Raw genomic sequence first — 22,067 nt, 5'->3', positions numbered from 1 at the left:
CCCCTCCCCTTCCCGCCGTGTCGCATTTCTCCTCCCCCCTCCCCTCTCTTCCCTCCGTCTTGTATGCCACTCGCAACGCTCCCTGTTGCTGTCTCACACAGGTATGCGTCTCTCTCTCTCTCTCATGTCCTTCTCCCCCGCCCCTCTGCGCTGCTCTCTCCCCACCGCAGGAAGATCGCAGCCGACTTTTCCTACGTTGCCTGAAAGAAAAAGGCAAATTATGCAAGTTATTTCAGGCTTTAGTGGCCCATTTGGAAACGAAAGCAAACGTTTCACTTTTGCTTTTCAGGATGAGTCACCCTGCGATCTGGGCTTCTTTATCGGACACCGCCCCTGCATTTCCCTGGCCCGTCAAAATTCACTGCCGGTATCGCTTACAAAACGCTCTTGCTGGGCAACCGAGGATGCATCAGAGAGTAGATCGTCGACACCTAAAACAACACCTCTTTTAAAGATCCACAACAGAGACAGAGTACGCTATAGCAATTATTTCCGGGGCGCTTTAAAATGTTGTTTCCGCAAAGGTGGGGGCGGGCACTTCCGGTAGATTGGGAACTTAGTTTCCGGGGTGGATCTTTTCTGACTTCCACCAATTCTAGGCTATGATGGACCTTGTCCGTCTCCCGGCTCCGCCTAGTGGAGCCCTTTAGCTTGTCAGTCCTGTAAACTTGCTTTTGGATTGGTTCCCACAGCCTTCAGTTTTAGGAGCAATGTTTAGGAGTCGGAAGCAAGGCATAGGGAATTGTGATTTTAAAAGACCATCTGAGGACGGGGTAAGTCCCAGGATCGGGAGTGTCGACCTTCCTAGCGAAGGCTAATATTAATAAATAGCAAACGAATGTGATGCGTTCTTTCTAAAGTGTAACGACAAGATGACTATGTTTATTTATATCGCTATTGTGAAAGCATAGCAAGTTTCAGCACCTCCCTTAGAGAACAGTGTACATCTCCTCATCATTTATGTGAATTGTGGCAATTCAGCCTACCCTTTTTCTGAGTATACTACCATAGTACCATTGATCAAGGTAATAGTAATGTGTTTCAGTGCTTTTAGACTTCATCAATGCATTGCAGTGCAACCGATTATAAATTAGCTGTTGTTATTTCACCCACTTCAGTTTTGGGTTAGTTGGCAACACACAGTATGTGGGTGGTCTTGAGACGTTCATGTCTTTCGCTACAGTTGAGAGTGAGACATAAAAAGGGAACGTGCTAGCTTTTAGGTTGTAAAGTAGTAGGACTACTTTAATATATTAATAAACATATAACTTACACTGTGATAATATAGCAGATGCAATCTTTGTAACATAAATCGGACAATAGACGCCATAATGGCTATGCATACAACATCATGAAGCATAATAATATTCCATCCTTACTCTCAAATCAACACCTCACCCTCACTCACCCTCACCCACACTCACCCTCACTCACCCTCAACGCCTCACCCTCACTCACCCTCACCCTCTCTCACCCTCTACCCTCACTCACCCTCAATACCTCACCCTCACTCACCCTCTACCCTCACTCACCCTCAATACCTCACCCTCACTCACCCTCACCCTCACTCACCCTCACTCACCCTCAACCCCTCACCCTCAACCCCTCACCCTCACTCACCCTCAACCCCTCACTCACCCTCACCCTCACTCACCCTCACTCACCCTCAACCCCTCACCCTCACACAGTGCAATAGGTCTCGGAGCATTTGAGTTAGAGCTTTTAGAAATGTTTATGGCTTTTTTTTTTTAATTCTTTAGCATTGGCTACAGGAAACAAAAATGCTAAAGATTTACAAAAAAACCCATAAACAATTCTAAAAGCACTAACTCTAATGCTGCGAGACCTATTGCATTTCCAATGCTTGTTTTTGTTTTAGGCACACAGTGTGGCCGTTTCATAATTTTAGGCTTATCTGCCCACAAGTGTGGCAGAACACCACTAGACACTAGGAAAAGTTTGTGTGTGTGGGTAAACTGGAATTCAACTGACTGCGTATACTAGCGTTTGGTTGGAAATATGGAGACTGACGTATGGCTGACTGTGCACGAACTGGCGCGTGGCTGGTGGTGTGCGTAGATGGCACATGGCTGACGGTGTGCTAGTAGAGTGCATGGATGACACCTGGCTGGCGGTTTGCATGGATGGCGTTTGGGTTGCAGTGTGCGTTTGTGCATGAAGCTTGGCTGGCGGAGTGTGTGGGTTCACGCAGGCCACAACTCTCTGAACTCCATCCAAACACACTGCCAGCCAATCGGCATAGATTACAGAACTTTCCACCACAAAAATGTGAGGAAAAGGTATTTTGAGGTTTCAAGGGATTCTGGCCTACAGAACCCGGTGAGAGCCACACAAGTCACCCCATCCTGGAATTCCCCTGGGTGTCTAATGTAAAATGTACACGTTTTCCTATATGCTGGCAGAGTTAGGGCCCAAAGCAGTCCTTTTGAAAAATTCCCTCTAACTGACATGCTAGTATGGATACCCACAAATTTAGAGATGTGCAAATAAGCACTGCTTCTAAACTCCATATCTTGTTTCCATTTCCGAAATACATAGGTTTCCTTGATACCGATTTTTCTCTCTTTATATTTTACCAAATGAATTTCTCTGTACACAGAACACAATGAAAGAAAATTGCAAGGTGCAGCTCAGTTTTTGGCTCTGGGTACCTAGAGTTCTTGGTGAACCTACAAACCCCATATATGCGCACAGACAAAAGGGTCCAGCGGACTTAACAGTATATTGCTTTCAACACCATTGGACGAGTGGTTTCCATTGGCTGAAGAGGATCTAAACTTTGATACGTTATTTGAGTTTCATATTAAAATCGAGTGTTCCTACCTAAAGGGGGTCATCATTATTTTCTCTATTCTCATTCAGACCTCTGCCCATAATACTCAATATTACTGCTGACAGTGATTTTACCCTCCTTGACTCTTTGTGCAGGGAGATTTTTTTCTTGCATTTGATCAATGTTACTGCTGCATTTTTTTTTTTAAATCACTGACTTTATCTTAACAGTTGCTCCTGCAACTGTAGGGAACTAAGCTGAGTTTTCCAGAACGTCCCTTTATGGGAAGTTCAAGACTATAACTATGCTCCGAGAATCTTGTTCTTTTCCAGAAGAGCCTCTTTATGGAATTTCATAGGGTAGGTTAGGCCCTTTATATAGCTAGGGACAGATTCCTTTATGGAACACTGTCAATTTAGGCTGTCACTAATCAAACCTTTTCTCAATTTCTGTAATCGGGCTAACCAGAATAAAAACAAAAAAAACAATTCTAATTACTTAAAAATAAATCAAGGTTTTAGAAACTTCTTCAACCTCTCGTTATTGATTGAAAATTAAGAACTTGACAGTTGATGGTGAATGACTTGTTCTTTATTTAAGCTATAAGTCCAAAATGGTGGCAAAGGTCTGTTGACCGGAGGACAAAGCGCCACAGGATTTCGAGGATCCCAAGTTCTAAGTCTGGTATGATCAACTCAGCACCCAAGGATTGGTCAAAATTGGGTCTTAACAGTGTCTGGTAGCAGAGGATTTGATTTACACCCAGAATGGAACTATAAAATAATACCCAAGCTAAGGTAAAATAATCCCTGACTCCAGTTTCCAGATGTTGACGATATGGGAGAGCGGAATTCGAAGGTGTTTGCGGTTTGAATATTATTAGGGTGAAATGTCATGGTTGGGAGTGTATTCCTTTCGAGTTGTGTGAGTGAGTGATAGAGGAATCTAGACGAGAGACTAAGAGAAGAGGTTTGAGTTTCATGCTCGCTGAAGTTGAAAGATCTCAGGATAATATATAATTTAAACTGGTTTGTAGAGATATTAGGTGTGAAGTGTGAGGTACTATCACTTGCATTGGTAACATAGGGACAAGCTGTGGTGATTGATTAATGTTGGTTAATGTTAGTGGAAATTTATTGCGCAAACGGGGGAAACTACATTGATTTGTGCGATTTCCCACTGGTCGGGAATTCACTTGCGATTGTAGAAAACACTAGAGTGGTTTTACTACTTAATTTCTTTTAGTAGAGAAAACAAGAAGTTGATGAATAACTTTTTTTGAAGAAGTTGTGTGAATGAGAAAAGAAATTGTGACGGCTGGTGAATGCAACAAGGAGTGAGATTTCACATCATATTGGTTCGCGCTGGGATTGAACGGTTGGTGTGCTTTCGCACTGTCATTGGTTAGTGGAGTTGCAGTGCCGCACTGATTGGGTCTCCAAAATTTGAGAATGGTCTTTGAATTTGATAGCGAATCATGTGAAAATAGCAGCTATTTGATTGGGGAACTGGAATTTGATGTGTGGGCAACAAAATCAAAATATTTGGCTTGAAGTGAAAAAAAATTAAATGTAATAGTCATCAAGAAAAGTTTATAGGATTTTAAGAAATGGGTAGGAGGGGATATTTCTATTCCTGTACGAAAAGGTGAGGAGGCACTCCGGGATATATTAAGATTACCGAACATAGTTTAAATACAGGTCTTTGGCTTCGACAATGGAGTAGGATTACGAAAAGTGAGGGTGCTTTAAAGGTTTCCGAGATATGGGACATTTAATACCAGAATCCTAAATAATTTAAGGGAATATTGTACGAGATGAAGCCACCACCTCGACCGATACATTAAGAGGATTTCCATGCCAGGGAAAGGGTTGCAAGAGAGGAGAGACAAACATATCATAGAAAGACTGGAAGAGCAATGCAGAATTATGCAAATGCTCAATGGGATGAAGAACAGCGCAGATGGAGGAAGAGTATTATTGAGGGAACCAGATTATATCCAGTTCTTACATCAGAAGCTGCAAAAAAGTATAAGGATCCTGCTAGTCGAGAGGGAATGAGTCCAATACAGATTAAGGGTATGAGGTATTAGAACAGATGTCTTCCCTATCCCCATCACCAACTGTATTATCGGACCCAGGAGAGTAAGGTGTAAGTGCCAGTCGAACAATAGCTATTGCTCCTGCAGATCCAGGTCTACTTTCAATTGAACGACCTTTCAAAATTTTACAAATTGCTCCACCAGCTGCGACACGACTACAAACCTTAATGTCTACAGTAACAATGCCTGCTCCAGCCTTAGTTTTCAACAAAAAAGTTCCGGTTGCACCCTGAGTAGTTGCAAGCACTCCTCCTCAATTAGAGAGAAGGCCGGATGTCTCAGTTCCGTCAGCGGCTGGAAGTTTACCGACCACCCAAAATTCACAGTTTTTGTGGAGACCTTCACAAACTATGCAGGCTTTGGTAGATGGAGGGGGGACCCTAGTCTTTACAACTCTGTTAGCTCCTAGTGATTTGAGTGTCAACGAGGATGGATATTTACCAGCATGTCTGGAGGAAGTTAAAATAGAAAGAAAAGTAGAAGTCCCAGAGCCCCCAAAAGAATTAGAAACCAGAAAAGAAAGACCATTGGATATTTCAAAATTAAAGGTAGAATTACAGAAGATAAATCAGGGGATGTCTGGAACTTGAATATTTAGACCAGTACCAGAGAAAGAGGTTAATCTACCTGTCCAAGTCTACTCTAAGGTCCACTATGGTGCATGACAGATTGGCAGACATAGCAAAAAGGTAGGACGTGGATCTTACCAGCAACGAGAACTTGCATAGAACCTATAGGGTTAAATTGGATGATCAAGCTATAGAAGATGAGGACTACAGGAATGCGATTGCACCTAATAGAATTAACAAAATGCATTTGCAGATGGAAGAAGGTGGGGAAATTAGAACTCAGATAAGCAAAGAAACATGAAAAATAAGAGAGAAGCAGCTATGGGAGGGAAACAAGATAAACCTAGTGAGGATGAAGCAGCAGCATATCCACTTAGAGAAATAGCTGGGGGAACCTATGTGCCATGGAAGATTTGACGGCATTTACAAATAGTTTTCCAAAGTTGAGAAAGAAGACGATGCAGTGGTATGCCCAAGTAGAAGGGTTCATAAAGATCTTTAAGGTACTAGCGAGTATCCTGAGAAAAAGGATGTAGGAATTTTTGTGCCCAATTTGTTTTACTATTAAAACCTGTGCCAAACATCATGTAAAGTGTGTTGGCAGGATAAATCTTTAGATGAATACAATATGCAAAATATTGTAGTGATGAATTGGACTTGAAGCAGAGAAGAATAAAGGAGAAATTCATGCTGGCCCAGACTAAGTTAGCTCAGTAAGGATTTCAGAACCAGGCTTTTTCAGGAAATCGGGGAGCAATGGAAGGAAGGGAGGGAGCAATCCACAGGCTGGACTTTCAGAAAACCAAGGAGGGATGAATATGTCCCAAGGTAGAGGCAGAGGTCTTGCCCCAAGGGTATGGAATTTGAGCAGAGATTGCTGCTAGTCACGTGTGTCATAGGATGGGACATTGAAAGTGAGAATGTTGATAAACCCTGAAAATTCTGGAGAAAATATGCAATCCCCACGTAGTGTGCCTATTCCAAAAATGCCCATGCAACAGATGCAAATGCCCATACAAAGTCAAACCGAAGTGTTGCCCTTTGCTCCTGCCCAGATGGAGAGCCCCATGCTTATCTAAATCAAATGCCAGAGTTTAACGAAAATCAATTCCATAATGTGTCACAATTTCAGAATACAGCTCAGAATGCTTTACCACAATCCCCTCTAGTTGAAAATGATGAATCTGCTTCGGATAATTCCCAATGAAGGTGCCTAAGAGAGGAGTAAGATTGCGTACTTGGCACAGTCTTAGTGGTAGACCAGAGTGGCCCATATGTAGATGCAAATGTTTATGGTCATGATGTGTCATTTTTGATTGTCAGGAGCTACCGGTTCTACTGTCAGAACAGAAGTACTAGACTTATATCTCTCAGGAAAAACTATCCAAGTAATTGTGGTTATGGATAAACACACGGGGGTCGGCTGAGCAGTATGCCAGGGCCGGTTTTGCTTCCCAGTCCGGCCCGGACTGCAGAGTGGTTTACGGTCATTGACCTATGCCAGGCTTACTTTTCAGTGCTAATATGCACGAAGATAGCCAGTATTTGTTTGTAGGAAAGTAGGACCCGCTTTCACGGTTCACCCCACTTTTTGCTGATGCAGTTTTTTTCTGACAAGTCTGACTGGGATCCTGCTAATCAGGACCCCGGTCTATGTGCTGCCTCCCTAAATTGTACCATGGTGAGTACTTAGGTACACTTCAGATTGGCTACTGGTGTACCCTTGAAAGTCCCTAGTATATGGTACTAAGATACCCAGGGTAGAGGTACACCAGGTGTCCCCCATGGGCTGAAGCATGTATTATGCCACCTATAGGAGACACGTTTTCTTATATTAGAGGTACCTACACTTAAAAACATGTAACTCAACCCTAAAGCAGGCCTTTCAATCCTGAAGGCAGGGTTTTGGTTATTAGTGTGAGGGTGCCTCTCCATGAGCAGGACACCTCTACAATTCCCGGAGTCCATTCTCCAGGCATTGTAAGTGCATCAGTCATTACTGTACATAGAGTGGTTATGCGTCATTACACAACAGCTAACTATAAAGTGGCTGTAAAGAACCCTGGCATGTTTGGTATCAAACATATTGGAATCATACCTCAACACCGTAAATGGTGTTGAGGTAAGATTCCATGCACTGTGGGGCTCCTCCGGGAAGCCCTCTGTGCTCCCCATACCAGTCTTCTAGACCTGAACAGAAAGCTATGGCTGCTGCCAACCAGAGACACGATTCTGCCCTCCTGATGCTGAGCCAAGCTCAAGCAGGGAAAGGTAGGACAATAGGTGGGGGGCTTGCCCGCGCCACTAGACTGCTTTGAAGGGCACATTTGGTGCCCTCCTTGCATTCTAGCCTGGAACCCACTCTGATGCGAAAGTGGACAAAGGACATGGAAGAATCTTCCCCACTGTCTAGCCCCTCCTCTGGGAGGGACCCCTGAATCTTCCCAACCCTTTCCTTAGGGTACTTAAGGGCTTACCTGTGAGTGGCTCTTCGGATTCGTCGTGGGACAAAAATCAGATCCGAAACCACTTCATCTCCATCAGTCTGAGCACTTTGGACTTAGCTTTGGGAACCCAGACTGCATCTGGGAAGACTCCTGCTGCTCCTGGTCTCGTCGACCTGCCAGTCTTCTGCGTCATCTGTGCCTGTGCTCCATATAGGTTTTTCTCCAGGCCTGTGGGATTCCAAGACACCCGAATGAAGTGAAGGAGTCACTCCCCTGTATCTGCAGGTACAGCAACAAAGCTGACAGGTCTGCTGTTCTTGAGCTCTCACAGACTCCAAAAGGATCAGCAACACAGGTGGTGGTTCTGCAACTCCCTCGAGGCCTGCATCGTCTTCTGCAGCAAGTTTGAAGACAGTTTTCCTCGTCAGAACCGCTGATGTAGTACCCTTGTGCACCGCATCGACTTACCGTTGCCAAAGCTGGTTGACTCTTCTCTAGAGATCTTTGGGCTCCATGAAGCTCTACCCTGCAGCATCTCTTGCTACCAAGATCTTCATCCTCAACGCATCCTCTGCACTGTTGGTCTGCATCATTGGTGAGCTGCTCGAGGTCCTCCGGAGACTTCTGGGCCTTTGACCTGTGGGTCCTAGAGGGTGTTCAGCAGCTCCTTTGTTTGCTCTGTGCCTACTCAGACTTACCTGCTCGTGGTGCATCCCTTGGACCTTGATGGTCCTGACACTGCACCTTTTTTGTCTGCCACGTTGGTTGCTGCTGCCAAGGCTTGTGGGTGCTCCCGCAGGACACTGACCCCCTACAGGGCTCAAAAAATCATTTGGTTTTTACTAGACCTGCAGGTCTAGTAACCTAAAAGATCTACTCCACCTAACTGAAATGCACTTGACCTCTGGCTGTGAAAGCGAGCAAATGTAACAAATTAACAAGGTTTTAGGACATTTTTATTGCTCATTTACTTTGTGAGCAACAAAGATGCCTTTAAATCTTGCTATCTTGTCACATTTCCTCTGCTTTCAGAGACAGAAGTCAAAAGTCAGTTTATTTTCCTACTCACCAGAAAGGGCGAGTAGGACCTAAAAATAGCTTGTCCTAATTAAATCTGGTATGCAAATGTGAGCAGGCGAGTGGATTTTTCCACCCGGCCCTGGCTCTTGACATCATACGTGGGACAGCTTGTGAACAGCTCCTGGTCTTCCACAGCATCATCTGGGCCGCACAGCTGCAGTGCCAAGGCCACCGTCAACCCTCCTGCATCTTCTGATATCGGTGGGCATTGGTCTTCATGCCTCCTGGTCACTTCTGAGTGGTATAGACTCTGTTCCCTCTGCTTGCAGATACCCCTCTTCCTGAATCCACTAGACTCTTTCACCTTCTTCGCCAGTGGCATCTTTAAGTAAGTCCTCCATTGTGGTCTACAGCGGTTTCAGACGTCACTTCGCACCTATGCACTCGGCTTCCCTGGTGCAAGTATCCTGGTTCCCGAGGTATCCATAGGTGGGGGGACTCTCCAACCTTCCATCTTCCGCTGGTTTTCTTCAGTATCCTCTGGGAAGGGTCCTTCTTAAACATTGCAACCATGACTTCCCCATTGACTTGTATGGAGAACGCGGTAGTGTTTCCACTCTTCACACGACCTCCTTGGGGTTCCTGGGTACTTACCTTGGGTGGTTCCTTCGGTCCCCAGCTCTTCTACGTCTTCTGGGTCCAGTCTCGACTTAGGTCGTGGTTTGCATTCCACTTTATTAGTATATGGTTTGGTCTACCCCTGGAGACTACTGTGTATTTGTGCTACTAACGTGTTCTATTACTGAAATATTGTGATTGGATTTCCGGAGAGGAGATATTTCAATGTGTTAGTGGGTATTTATAATAAATTCATCTTTTTATAACTACACTGTGTGGTTCTTTTTCACTTAACCTACAGAGTCCTTTCACATTTTCTATATGCTAGACTTCCTGTACATTAACAATAATTGGGCAGGAGGCTAAGAGGGAGACTAGACAAATTTTCGACCACTAGTTATAGGACACCCCCAGCTGACTATCAGTATAATCACAGAACCTTATATATCACAGATACCATTCTGGACATGTGGCAACTGCCAACGAGCAGCCGCAACCATAAAAAACTGAGAGAATCTGAAAGAAGTATTGCAACATTACAGAAAAGAGCTTCTGAAAACGAGAGGACCCAGTATCGCTAGACACACGCCCTCATTAGGGGTAAGTGATGTGACGGCCGTACATGAGAATTTTATCATAGCATAATTGCCCACTGTACCCATACCACCAGTGCCTACCTGCCCTAACCTAGACTATGTATGTTTTTGTTCCCCAAACAGAACCCGGCTGGGTTGCCTAGTGAGTACTTATATATCACCCATACACAGTTTACACACGCACCACCTTCAATCTAGCACTTCTGGAAATCAGGTAAAACTTGACAATTACCAACACCCCAAGTACAGTACTCCACCCCCACAGTAGATTCTAAAACACATATATATATATATATATCTCTTCTCCCCAGATGTCCCACATCGTGTGTCCTGAAGAGACCCTATACCCTTATTAGGGTTTAAACGCCGTCGACAATTGAGAAAAGCGAACCTTTGAAAATAAGCATTCTATTGAAAGTGGTCGCTTTTTTGAACAACAAATTATTGAAACCTTGCACATATATTCTTCACATATGTTATTCAAATGCTTTGATTCATATTTTCACTTGGGACACTTTACACAACTGTAAATAATGTTTGCTTTATATACGAGACTAATAATGTTTGCTTTATATATGAGACTATTTATTACAAGCCAATTTTTCAATACAGCTTATTGTACGACTATATTGGTGTATTGGTTGTTCTTTCTTTTTGACATCTCACCCTACCCCTGTTCTAATATACGTATTAACGTTCCCTCTTTAAATTCTTATCAAGTAATCACTCCACAGGAGCCATTGTTCGTCTTAAAATATGTAACTACCCTGGTTCCGTTGAGAGTAGGGTCCCCTTGTTTTTCCTTTCCAGCACTAGAAAGGCCTGATTATCCTAAAGAGTTCACATTGTTTTGCAGTGAGAGGAATAGGTGCGCTCGCTCAGTATTGACACAGATACATGGCAAAGCTGGAAGACCTGTGGCATATTTTCCCCCCTTTACTTGGCCCTGTCACAGCAGGACTCCATGGCTACCTTAAAGCGGTGGCCGTGAGTACTAGTCTGGAAAAGGGCAAGAACATAGTGATTGGATATCCTTTAACTGTTATGGATCTGCACTCTGGAGCAGATGTTGACCAGAACTAAAACCAAACAAGTAACAAAAAACAAATTGATCCTTTATGAACAAAGCTCATTTTCATCAGAACACGTTGTTATAAAGCGATGTATTGTGTTAAATTCATCCATACGGTTACCTGTGACTGAGCAAGATGAAAAATGTGCAGAGTTTGATCACGATTGCCTAGATGTCAGGGAACTATGCACCAAATCCTGACCCAACATTAAGGATGTAACACTAATGGAGCCTAGCCATGTCCAATTTGTAGATGGTTCATCCTTGCGGTGTCCCCTAGCGCTCATTGCTTAGCCTCACGCTCTTCAACGCATACATGACCCCACTACAGAATATCATCAGATCCCACTGTCTCCACATAATTTCCTTCGCAGATGACAGCCAACTCATCCTCTTACTCGCCGATGACACCACCAGAACTAACTTCCACAGATGCATGACAAATGTCGCAAAATGGATGAACAACTGCCTGCAGCTCAACACAGATAAGATGGAAGCATTGGTCTTTGGTAACAGCAGTAACACATGGAACAACTGCTGGTGGCCATCAGGCCCAGGACCCGCATCCACTCCCTCCAACCACGCCAGAAACCTCAATCCTCGACAACAAGCTCCCCAAGAAATCACAGATCAGTGACATCTCCTCTGCTTGCTTCCTCACTCTGCTCATACTACTTAAGATCTTCAGGTGGCTACCCCTACACGAGATGCAGCGTGACACAAGCGCTCATCAGCAGCCAACTGGACAATGGCAATGCCCTCTACGTAGAACTCGCCGCAAACCTTCTACAGAGACTTAAGACCATACAGAACGCCAAAGCCAGACTTATCCTCGTCCTTCCTGACAAATCCACATCACACCCATCTCAATAAACTCTACTGGCTCTCTGTACAGAAGAGATGCCAATTCAAGCTGCTGACGCATACAAACAAGGCTCTACACAACCAAGGGCACACCTACATTAACCACCGCCTGAACTTCCACTGACAATCAAGAACAGTACGCTCTGCCTCCCTTTCCCTTGCCCATACTCCCCGCAGCAACCGAAGCATAAGTGGAGGACGCTCCTTTTCCCACATCGCAACAAAGACCTGAAAGAGCCTCTGCATGCACTTCCGGACCATCACCTCACTTCTGGAATTCCGAATGGCCCTCGAAACCTGGCTGTTCGAATAAGCCTAAGGGCCCTGGAAGCACTTGGATACCCAATTGCGTGATTAGACACGCTTTATAAATCCTGCCTGATTGATGCCGAAGAGGAAATTAATGTTGTGGCAACAAATGATGGACAGAATGCTAAATAAATCCAACATGCACACCCAGTCAAGAGAGCTGGGTGAAATCAGTTGTTCTTTTGCTCACTACACCATGTTAGTTAGAACCCAGCCATATGCAAATCAGTCTTGACCCTGCTCCTCATGGTAACACCACAAACTGACAAGACGGGTTTTCCCTGGACCAGAAGCAAGCATCCTGGACCGGTATCTGGGTTGAGTTGGGTTGGGGTTCCCATTCCGTCCATAATTTGTGTGTCTTTTGCTTTGGCTCCTTAAGTGCGCCGGTTTGCCCAGATGTGGTTCCCTGGCTCACTGTACCACTGGACTCAAGGTAGCCTGGCTGATGAGAAGTCTCACACCAAAACTGGTCCCAGGATGCTTCTCTCTGGTCCAAGGAGGACCTGCCTTGGCAGTTCAGGCTGGACTGTTGCCATGAGGTGCAGGGTTAAGACAGATTTGGATATGGCTGGATCTAAACTAGGGTGGCATGGTGAGCAAACAAACAATGGATTGAACCCAGATTTCTTGACTGGGGCTGAATGTTTGATTTGTTCCACGTTCCGTCCATCATTTATAGGAAATGGAGGCACACTAAGAGCAACATATGCTGTGTACTCCAGAAATGATGTGATAAAAGCCTCCTGGATTCAGACTGTTTTCTCTGCACAAGTTGAAGAGTTAAATGCCCTCACCCAAGCTTGCAGTTTAACTGCACAAACAAGAGTACTCCTATCCAAAATCGAATTAATGTCAAGAATTTGCTTGAGGCTCTCCAATTGCCTAATCAAACTGAGGTGGTAAAAAGTCCAGGTCATCAAACTGGCACCGGCTACGTTGCCATGGGCAACCAATATGCTGGCTTAGTAGCTAGTGATTGTGCACTGCTAACATGTTCATTCAATAGAGGGCTCACATGCGAATCAGAGGAGGACAGCTCTTTAAGCAATGGTAATAAGAATCACTGACACTTGGGAAGAACTTAAAAGGGTACAGGAAAATGTGTCTGAAGCACAACAGAATGGATGCATCAGGTCAGGGTGTGCAAAGAACGTAAATGACATATGGATGTCAGCTGATGGCAGGCCAGTGCTGCCCAATAGTTTGTTTTTTGCAGAGTTTTATATAGCGTGAACTAGACCCGAACCGAATCAGGTATCAGAGCGCTTTACATATCACCAGTTACGTTACATGAGGACACATTCATATTAGGCACGGGGAGATTAAGTGATTTGCCCAGAATCACAGGAGGTTTTGGCGTCGTTACCGAGACTCGAACCCAGATCCCCAGGTCCGAGGTCGAGCGCCCTAGCCGTTAGGCCAATTCCAATAAGACTACTGTCATGGATATACACATTTGGGAGGAGACGCAATGGTGACAACCTTCCTACAGAGTTGGCACAATCCCAGGTTCTGAATGATTTTTGATGAGATTTGCCATAGGTACATTACATGTCAACAGCTATATGCATCAGCCCAACTAAGTCATTACCGTTGATGCAACATATACTTTAGTATAGACACTCCTTCCTAAAATTTCCACTGCAGACTGAAACTAAATACTAGCAAATCAATTTACTTGTCCACAGGCACTTTAGGAGAAAGATCAGGAGCTTCCAGTTTAAAGGAAGTATACCAAAAAGATTAAAGAGTTTTGTCACACAAAATAGTGATGGTGCACCAGAGTCAGCATTGACCAGGGTACAATTTTCACCTATCACAGCTTGACATACAGAGCCTTTCACCTCAGTTCCCAATCTGGTTACAGTTCACAGTCAGGACAATGTTGGTAAACTTCCTTGAACAAGCCTGAACCTTAGTTTCAACCATTTTAACATTGCCACCATCTCCTGGAGACCAAATTTACTACAGTAATCCTGAATATCAGCTTCAACTACATTAATGTTACTGTTATCTCTCTGGAAGCCAGGTTTATCTGTCCTAAAATTAGCACCATTATTCTGAGCTCTACAGACAGACAGAAATGTCCCATTTTCCTACATTTCACGCATCTTTTCCCAACAGTGAGACAAAACGAATTGTGGCCTATATAGTTACTGGACCCACATATATAACAACTGGTCTGTAACCTATTATTTTTCCCAGTCTTAATGGCAGCAGCATTCTCCTCAGATACACAGAAGAATGACCCTCTTGATTGACTAATACTTGAGTGGAGATGATTGACCTTTCAATGCTTTTGGCAATATCAATTACTTCTGAAAGAAGAGGACTCCTACAAGTAGGTAGCCTTTACAGGATTTTTTTAGAAAAACAAGAAACGGGTCTCTGCTGTTGATAGCCACCGAGTTTTCAAACTCACAAGTTGGAGCCAAGACGCGCAATGCAGCAATAAATTCTTCAAAAGATTCATCACTAGCTTGCGTTTACAGAAACTGTGTCTCTACAAAAGCATGCTAGTGTCCTCCGAAAATTGTTTCTTTAACCGCTCTTTTGCTTTCACAAAAAACATTCCATACAGCATGACCAATCGGAGATGGTATGAAAGGAAGATTATCAAAACATTTGGGCCAGTTACACCCAAATGATTAAAAAGTAAAGCAAGTTTCCTGGGAGGATTGTATGAAAGACCATCAATGGCACCCAAAAAGTTCACAAAGATGCGCAGCCATTGCAGGGATGTAGAATTCCTATAACCCGATGACCAGGACATATTATTTAGAGTCAAGGGCAACAAGTTTTCATATCCATGTTGTCCTTGGGACAATTAGGCCCAACCCCCTGAAGCGCAAACCCTTTGGCTGCCAGTTTGCAGTACCACATTGTGGATCAGGAAAGAGCACTGGCTGCAGTGAAGGTAATATTTTTGTCCATACGTTAATGCAGTTCAAACTTGTAATAATGGTTTATTAATTGAAACCTTTTATCATTAGGCTGAGTGCTCTAAGTAAATGTTGTAAGATCTAACTGCATTACTGACAGTGGTCCCGGTATAAAAATGTGTACACACATTTTTTAAAGTTTAGCAATACGAGGCTATGTATAATGCTCCCAGAATGCTCTCTGATTTGATGCAAATATTTGCAGAAGCTTGAAAGCAAGATTGAGGATTCTTTGTTTTCAAAATAAAATTTTTTTTTATAGCTTTCATTTTTTTATGAACATTTGGCTAAACTACTGTAAAATGTCATCTGCCATTTCTTTGCAGCATCATCTAGGGCCCGATGAAGGTAAATTCCTTTTACCGAATTTGAAATACCGAATTTTACCGATTCGGTATTTCAAAATCTGTAAATGGGATGTAGGTCCCAACATCTGGAATCGTTACCGATTCCTTACAAATTCGGTATTTACCGATTCGGTAAATACCGAATCAGTATTTGCTATTGAATCCTATGGGCCTTTGAAGCCCATAGGATTAAAGTCAAATACCGAATCGGTATTTACCGAATCGGTAAATACCGAATTTGGCAAGGGTGCAGGGGGTGTCACTTTGACACCCTCTAGCACCCCCAAAACGGGCATGTGTGCAATGTGGCACACAGACATGCCCTAAGGGCACGTCTGTCTGTCACATGGCACATGTGTACATGCACAGATGGGCATGTACACAGGAATCGGTATTTTACCATGGATTTGTATTCCATGGTAAAATACCGATTCTGTAAGCCATGTGCTGATGGAACATTGGCTACCTACATTGCATTTTCGGTAATTTTACCGAATCGTTATCATTACCGAATTACCGATTCGGTAATGATAACGATTAGGTCAAATTACCGAAAATGTGCCCCTACATCTCGATAGCCCTTTACCAATCTGAAACGGCCGAAAATCGGTATTTTCGGGGAATTCCGATCGGTAAAGGGCTACCTACATCGGGCCCTTAGTAACATGTATTGATACATGCTAGAATTCCCGAAAAAAAATCATAATGGAAAATTAGTGTAACCAGTTTCAATAAGATTATGGGAAGAAAAAATGAACAAGCATGGGCAAAGCCAATAGGTCTTAAATTATGGTCAGCTTTTTAATTTTGTCAATGTGTGAATTGTTTTGCCATGGGTTTTGTAAAAACCTTCTTGGTGTGGGAGCTGCTGGGTCCTCACCATCATAACAAACATTGGCAAAAGCAAAAATTGTTTTTGGTCTGCAAAAAAACACACTGCCACAGTAGTTACTGGCGCTGAGCAAAACTTTGTGTGCCGAGATGCTCTTGTCAAAGAGCAGAATGCTGTCACTAACAGTGAAGCCAGCCGATACAGAGAGAGTGAGAGCCAGAATTTTAATAAACGCAAAAGGTCATGGACAACGCCAGACCTAATTGGGGGCCCAATTATTAAAGAAAGTCTCAAAAGTGCACGCATGGAATGTGTCCTTGAATTAAGAGCAGCTATACGGCTTTCGTCAATTCCCAAGAATTTACAGAAGGACAAAAAATAGTACTCCTAGAAAATATCTGTGAACTGCATTTTAGCATGAGCACATGTGTAGATTTGCTCATGCAAAAATCTGAGTTTCCAAGTTCTCTTTCCCTGCAACCACTTTTTTCCCAATTCTGAAGGTAGGTTTACGTCTGCCATTGTCAGGAGTAAATTTCCAACACTTCTCAGTATGGGAAAAGATTAGAGAAGAGTTCAATAAAACCCTTATAACATGCAAGTTAGCAGGTTTGCACAGATTCAAAAGGGCATTCGAACCCTGGAACTATTGCTTACCACTACCTTCACCCCCAGTGGGTAGATCTGCAAAAACGTAGCAACGTAAGGGGATTGCAAGTATTCAAACACTACTATGATATGTGCCCTAGCATTATCAGAGCGGCTATATCAGAGCTCTTATATAATGAGATTGCTGCCATAATTTGTCGCTGCACTACATAAGCACCAAAGGGACAAGTGGATGTTGTTACAGGACAAGTAGATTTATGAACCAAATTGCCCTATGGACAAGTAGATATTTTATTAAATTCCACAACCCTGCATAGACCTCCGTTCTGACACTTCAGCAAAACAGACCACAGAAAAACAACATGGTGGTACGTTTGAAGTTGCGCAACCTCCAGCGTGAAGTGCAAAATGCTGACACTGCACTGCCAAGCAGCAGCAGAATAGCACTGTGACGTAGGCTCTACTCCATGAACAAACGAGTCAGCTATGTCCTGGCAACATGGAATCCTTGCTGCTTTTCAGCAAACGCCTGCAATCTTCCAGGGCAAAACACAGAGCGGATGAGTGGTAAACTGCTAAAATGTACCACTTGTATGCTCATAGGTCAGGAATATGGAGTGTACCGCTTAGACGCTCGAATATCAGGAACGCATAAAGTCTCAAAAACTCAAAGTAAACTACACACAAGATGCACATTCGTACACACACCTTTCAACAGCTACAGTGTCAAAATAATGCCATCAGCAGAGGTCCGATGTGCAGATCCTAGCGTCGATGAGGTGCATATCCCAGCATCGGCCAGTGGTTCATGAGGGCTCCATGAGGGCATTTGTTCGTTAGCCAACAAATAAAATAGTATACAGGGGGTATTAATATGTTATATCTTGTGTGCTTATCTATGCATCTTACCTGGTGCTTGCTGATCAGCCAATGTGAATGTACTGTGTGGAATGTTAGAGTGGTGGTGATACAATGGAATGTTTGGGGGCCTGAGAGGTGAGGAGTGTCAGTTGCAGAATGGGCTGCGCTACAGGGAGGCTGCTCCTGGTGGGGCTGTTCTAGCTATGGGTGTACTTATCTGCAAGGAAGACAAATACATCTTTTAAAACTACAACTTGGGTACCAGACTTTCATTACAATATGGTGGAGGAAGAAAATAGAGTTTATTTTCCAGAAATAAAGTGCAGCTATGAACCATGACCCCTCTGCCAGTCAGGATAAGAAGCACCTAACAACTGCTCCTCACCTAGCAACCAAAGGTGAGCACTCTAATAGACATGCAATAACTACATCATAGAATTCCAGTTTTATGATGTAGTCAAAGTAAGTCACACCAGACACTGAATAAAAGTAAAGCACTCATCATAAAACAAGAAACAGCAGCATAACACATGTAGTCTGTGCAAATTCTACGGGTGCAAGCGTCATGCGGTCACGTGGTTGGGAAACTAACCAAAAATGTGCAATGTAGCTTCCGATAACAAGATCAGCTCCTAAAAACAACTTCACACGAAGAATGACGCCTTATTTAAAGAACATTAGGCTCTTTATCTAATATACCATCTACAACCTTATTCTTCTCCAAATATTGTTTTAGGAACACTTAATTGTAGAATTCACACACTACGCAATAAACATAACACTAGGGGATTTTAGTGTGCAATGTCCTACCTCCAACTGCATCTGTAGTCGCTGTCCATCAGCACTGCAGGACAGAATATCACCAGCCGGACTTCACTGTACCTTGGAAATTCCTTTCCCTAAGGTGGTCTGGGGAGTCAATATCGCAATCGTACCCAAGGGCTGGTATGCCAAGACCGTCTGTAAGTCCTTAGCTTGTTGACGTCGGAGAAGCAACTACCAATGTTTTCCCTGAAAACGTCCACCTGTTCGCCACTTACACAGCCTGGCCACTTACATAGCCTGTCCGAAAATTCAGCTTAATGTTCGTTGTCCGTTATTGATCTTTTAACGAACGACATTTGTCCGTAATTTCAGTGCTTCCGGGTCGCATAATAACCAATCCCATAGTTGAACAGATTCTAGGCGTTGTCTAGGAGAGGGCTGGACTTGTAATGCGTAAAGTGACCTAGGATTGGAGCAGTGGCGACATCTCAAAAGATCCTATTACGTTGCGCTGAATTCCAAGTGCTGATTGGCTATAAAAGCTGCATGCGTCGCTTCAGTATTATAAACAGTGCCGCACCTCCTTCTGCCTTTTGGCTAGGTAGCTTGCTGTTTTTGGTAGGTGACTGACCCTAGAATTATTAGGTCACCGACCGGCCTATACATTCCAGTCGTTTATTATGGTCAGTGATAGCGTGTTCTAACCGTTTGCGCACCCCCGTCTGTTTGTGCCTCCCCTACGTCAGAGGGAAGCTCAGGAATACTACTGCTGCTGCCTGTCTGTTTCTGCCTGCCAGTCTATCTATGCCTCCTCGAAAGCGCCGCTGCTGCCGCCTGCCCGTATGTTTGTGCCTGCACCTCACCGAAATCTGTTATGGAATGCTTGAAGAGGCACAGATAAACTGTTTTGAGCAATATGTTTAAATATATTTTTGTAATATAACTTATGCAGATGTGAAATGAAAATGTTCTCACGAATTCTTTGGGTTTAAAGTATTATTTTAATTTGGACACAAGCTTTTTTTGTGTTTGAATAATAACACACACACATAAATACATATATATACTTTTGTTGTTGTTTGTTATGTAATATATAATAAATATATCATAATAATTTTAAAAGTCGGAAAGATGAATGGCAACTAGAATCCTGCAAGGCACAATCAGCATTCCATTTTTCAACGGCTGAGTACCATTATTTTGGGCAATATAAGCATCTTTTCAAAAGCACATTATCAGTGTAGTGTGAAGAACTATTTAAACATCCAAGCAGTTGTATTTTAAGGGTCAAAGTCATTTACTTTGTATTCAGGAAACAAAGTTCGACAGTACTTAATCTTCATGATCCCATAAACTCTAATAAAAATTAAACGGACTTTTTTTTTAAATGTACTCTTGATACTCATGTAAAGTATTCTTATGTCCTAATGTCAATTTAGTACACTGTAAAACTACAAAAATAATTAGGAAAATGAAGAAGTTATAAGTATAAAGCAGCATTCAGTTAAACATTCAAACATTGTACCCCTGAGTGGTTGTAATATTGTGGATCTCTGCACATTCTGTAACTTTCTCTCACACAAATAGGAGCAATTTACTCCTGCTTCCCATGTGGATGCTGTGTGCCCCAGTAGTCCCATAAGAATGCATGGACTTTAGGAGTGTACATGCTTCGTGATGTCTTAATAGACCATCCCGCCTCACTTTTAGGTTTCCCGTGCCAACAACACTTTTGCTGTCCCTGCAATATGTATTGGTTACCAGTTCAGTTTCACAAAAGCTTTATTCGGTTAAAAATTTTAAAACCATCAAATCACACACAATAAATTCCTTTCATAATTAATCACATTTTTGGATCATGATTACACAACTAAATAAATTCCATTGTGCAGAAATAAAATAGTTGGTGAATGCCGAGACACAATAAAAAGTTTGTCACCAAATTGAAAGTTAATAGTTTCTAAAAATTCCAATTTCCATAATATACAATAATCTTTACATTTAAAACTATCAAGATAGTACGGGCACAAAAAGGCAGCGATTAAGGTAGCAGCATTTTCTTTCAGCATCTCACTGCCCCTGTAATGTAGCTCACCACCCCAAAACATATCACAGCGGATCCTAACATTTGTAAATGAATCAGGGCTGGTCTAACCTGTTCAAAATGACAACCTCTTAGTAGTGGGAGAATACATTTCTTTCGCTGTGGTACATAAAATTTACAAAAGAAAATCATGTGGATGACATTTTGCTCCGATTTATTATCACACGGGCACGGCCCCAGCGTCCCACATTTAACAACCCCTCTGGGAAAAGATAGCAGCCAAGGGAGGATACCATGTTTGAACCTTACAAGTAAAAACAGGTGGAATGGTTTATTTATGTATGTCAGGTACGGCTGGATATCTCTCCCTGCACTCAACATAACACATTTTCTAACCGAAGGTTTAGCCAATTCCTCCTCTTCCCTCTTTACATCCAACCTGTTTATAAACTGGGATTTTACTGCTTTAATCATGATTTTACTTAAAGCCATCGGGTTTGTAAACAAGTCATTGCTACCTATTAAGTCCAGTTGAGTTTTAATATACCAGATCCATGGTATAGCCATGGCCTTATCTAGGGACAGACAGTCCTGGATAACTAATTGATTTAAACTCGGCGCTGGCTGGGACCAGATTCTCAACCACCCTAGTATCGGAGCTACAGCAATCTGATCAGAAATATAACCAGCCCCCAGGGCTTCGTGCACATTAAATGATCCTTCTGATTGGGGAGCGATAGGATTTTTCTGAAGAAAATATTGTCTGCCATTTGAATCTAGCTTGAGTTAGTGTAGCCCCACACCTCACTCCCATACAACACCATGGGCAAGCATTTGGTGTTGTAGATTTTCATAATGGCCGGTAAAGGCTTACAGCCAAATCGTTTAGCAAAGTCCAACAGGGCACCTGTGGCCCTCGCTAGTATGTTTTTTTTCAGCGCCCGCTGCATTGCCCATGATCTTTTGTCATCAAAAACAATACCCAGGTATGGGAAGGTTTGTACTTTACTGAGCTCCTGCCCCTTGCAGACAAACAAAGCCCTTTTTGCCCGTCTACTGCCTATCGACATGGCGTGCGATTTTTTAAAATTGTTTTTTAGATCCAAGGAGTCCATAAAATTAATAAAGCAGTCTAACAATGATTGTAAGCCTCGGGCAGTCCTGGCTACTAACACCGCATCATCGGCGTATAGTAGTGCCGGGATCTTTTTTTGGCCAACTCTGGGGATGTCCTTACATGATGAAATTAGGGCTTCGCCCAGCTTGTTTATATA

The 22,067-nt window shown here is 43.1% G+C and overlaps 1 protein-coding gene across 5 annotated transcripts in view; it reads right to left on the bottom strand.

Annotated features, from left to right (window-relative positions):
- The window catches only part of SH2B1 (SH2B adaptor protein 1), a 551,274-nt gene extending 532,134 nt beyond the window's left edge, over positions 1–19,140 (bottom strand). For 3 of the 5 annotated variants that reach the window (XM_086932373.1, XM_086932370.1, XM_086932372.1), the window contains exon 1: positions 18,795–19,140. In XM_086932373.1, the coding sequence (XP_086788499.1) occupies positions 18,795–18,806 (12 nt within the window). In that variant the 5' untranslated portion in view covers positions 18,807–19,140. The remainder of the gene's footprint in view (positions 1–18,794) is intronic. The other 2 variants (XM_086932374.1, XM_086932371.1) reach the window with 2 other exon arrangements.
- Positions 19,141–22,067: the final 2,927 nt, after the last annotated feature.

Source organism: Lissotriton vulgaris, chromosome 7 (genome assembly GCF_964263255.1).
Source record: "Lissotriton vulgaris chromosome 7, aLisVul1.2, whole genome shotgun sequence".
NCBI classification, from domain to species: Eukaryota; Metazoa; Chordata; class Amphibia; order Caudata; family Salamandridae; genus Lissotriton; species Lissotriton vulgaris.
This window is presented reverse-complemented; position numbering and strand designations above follow the sequence as displayed.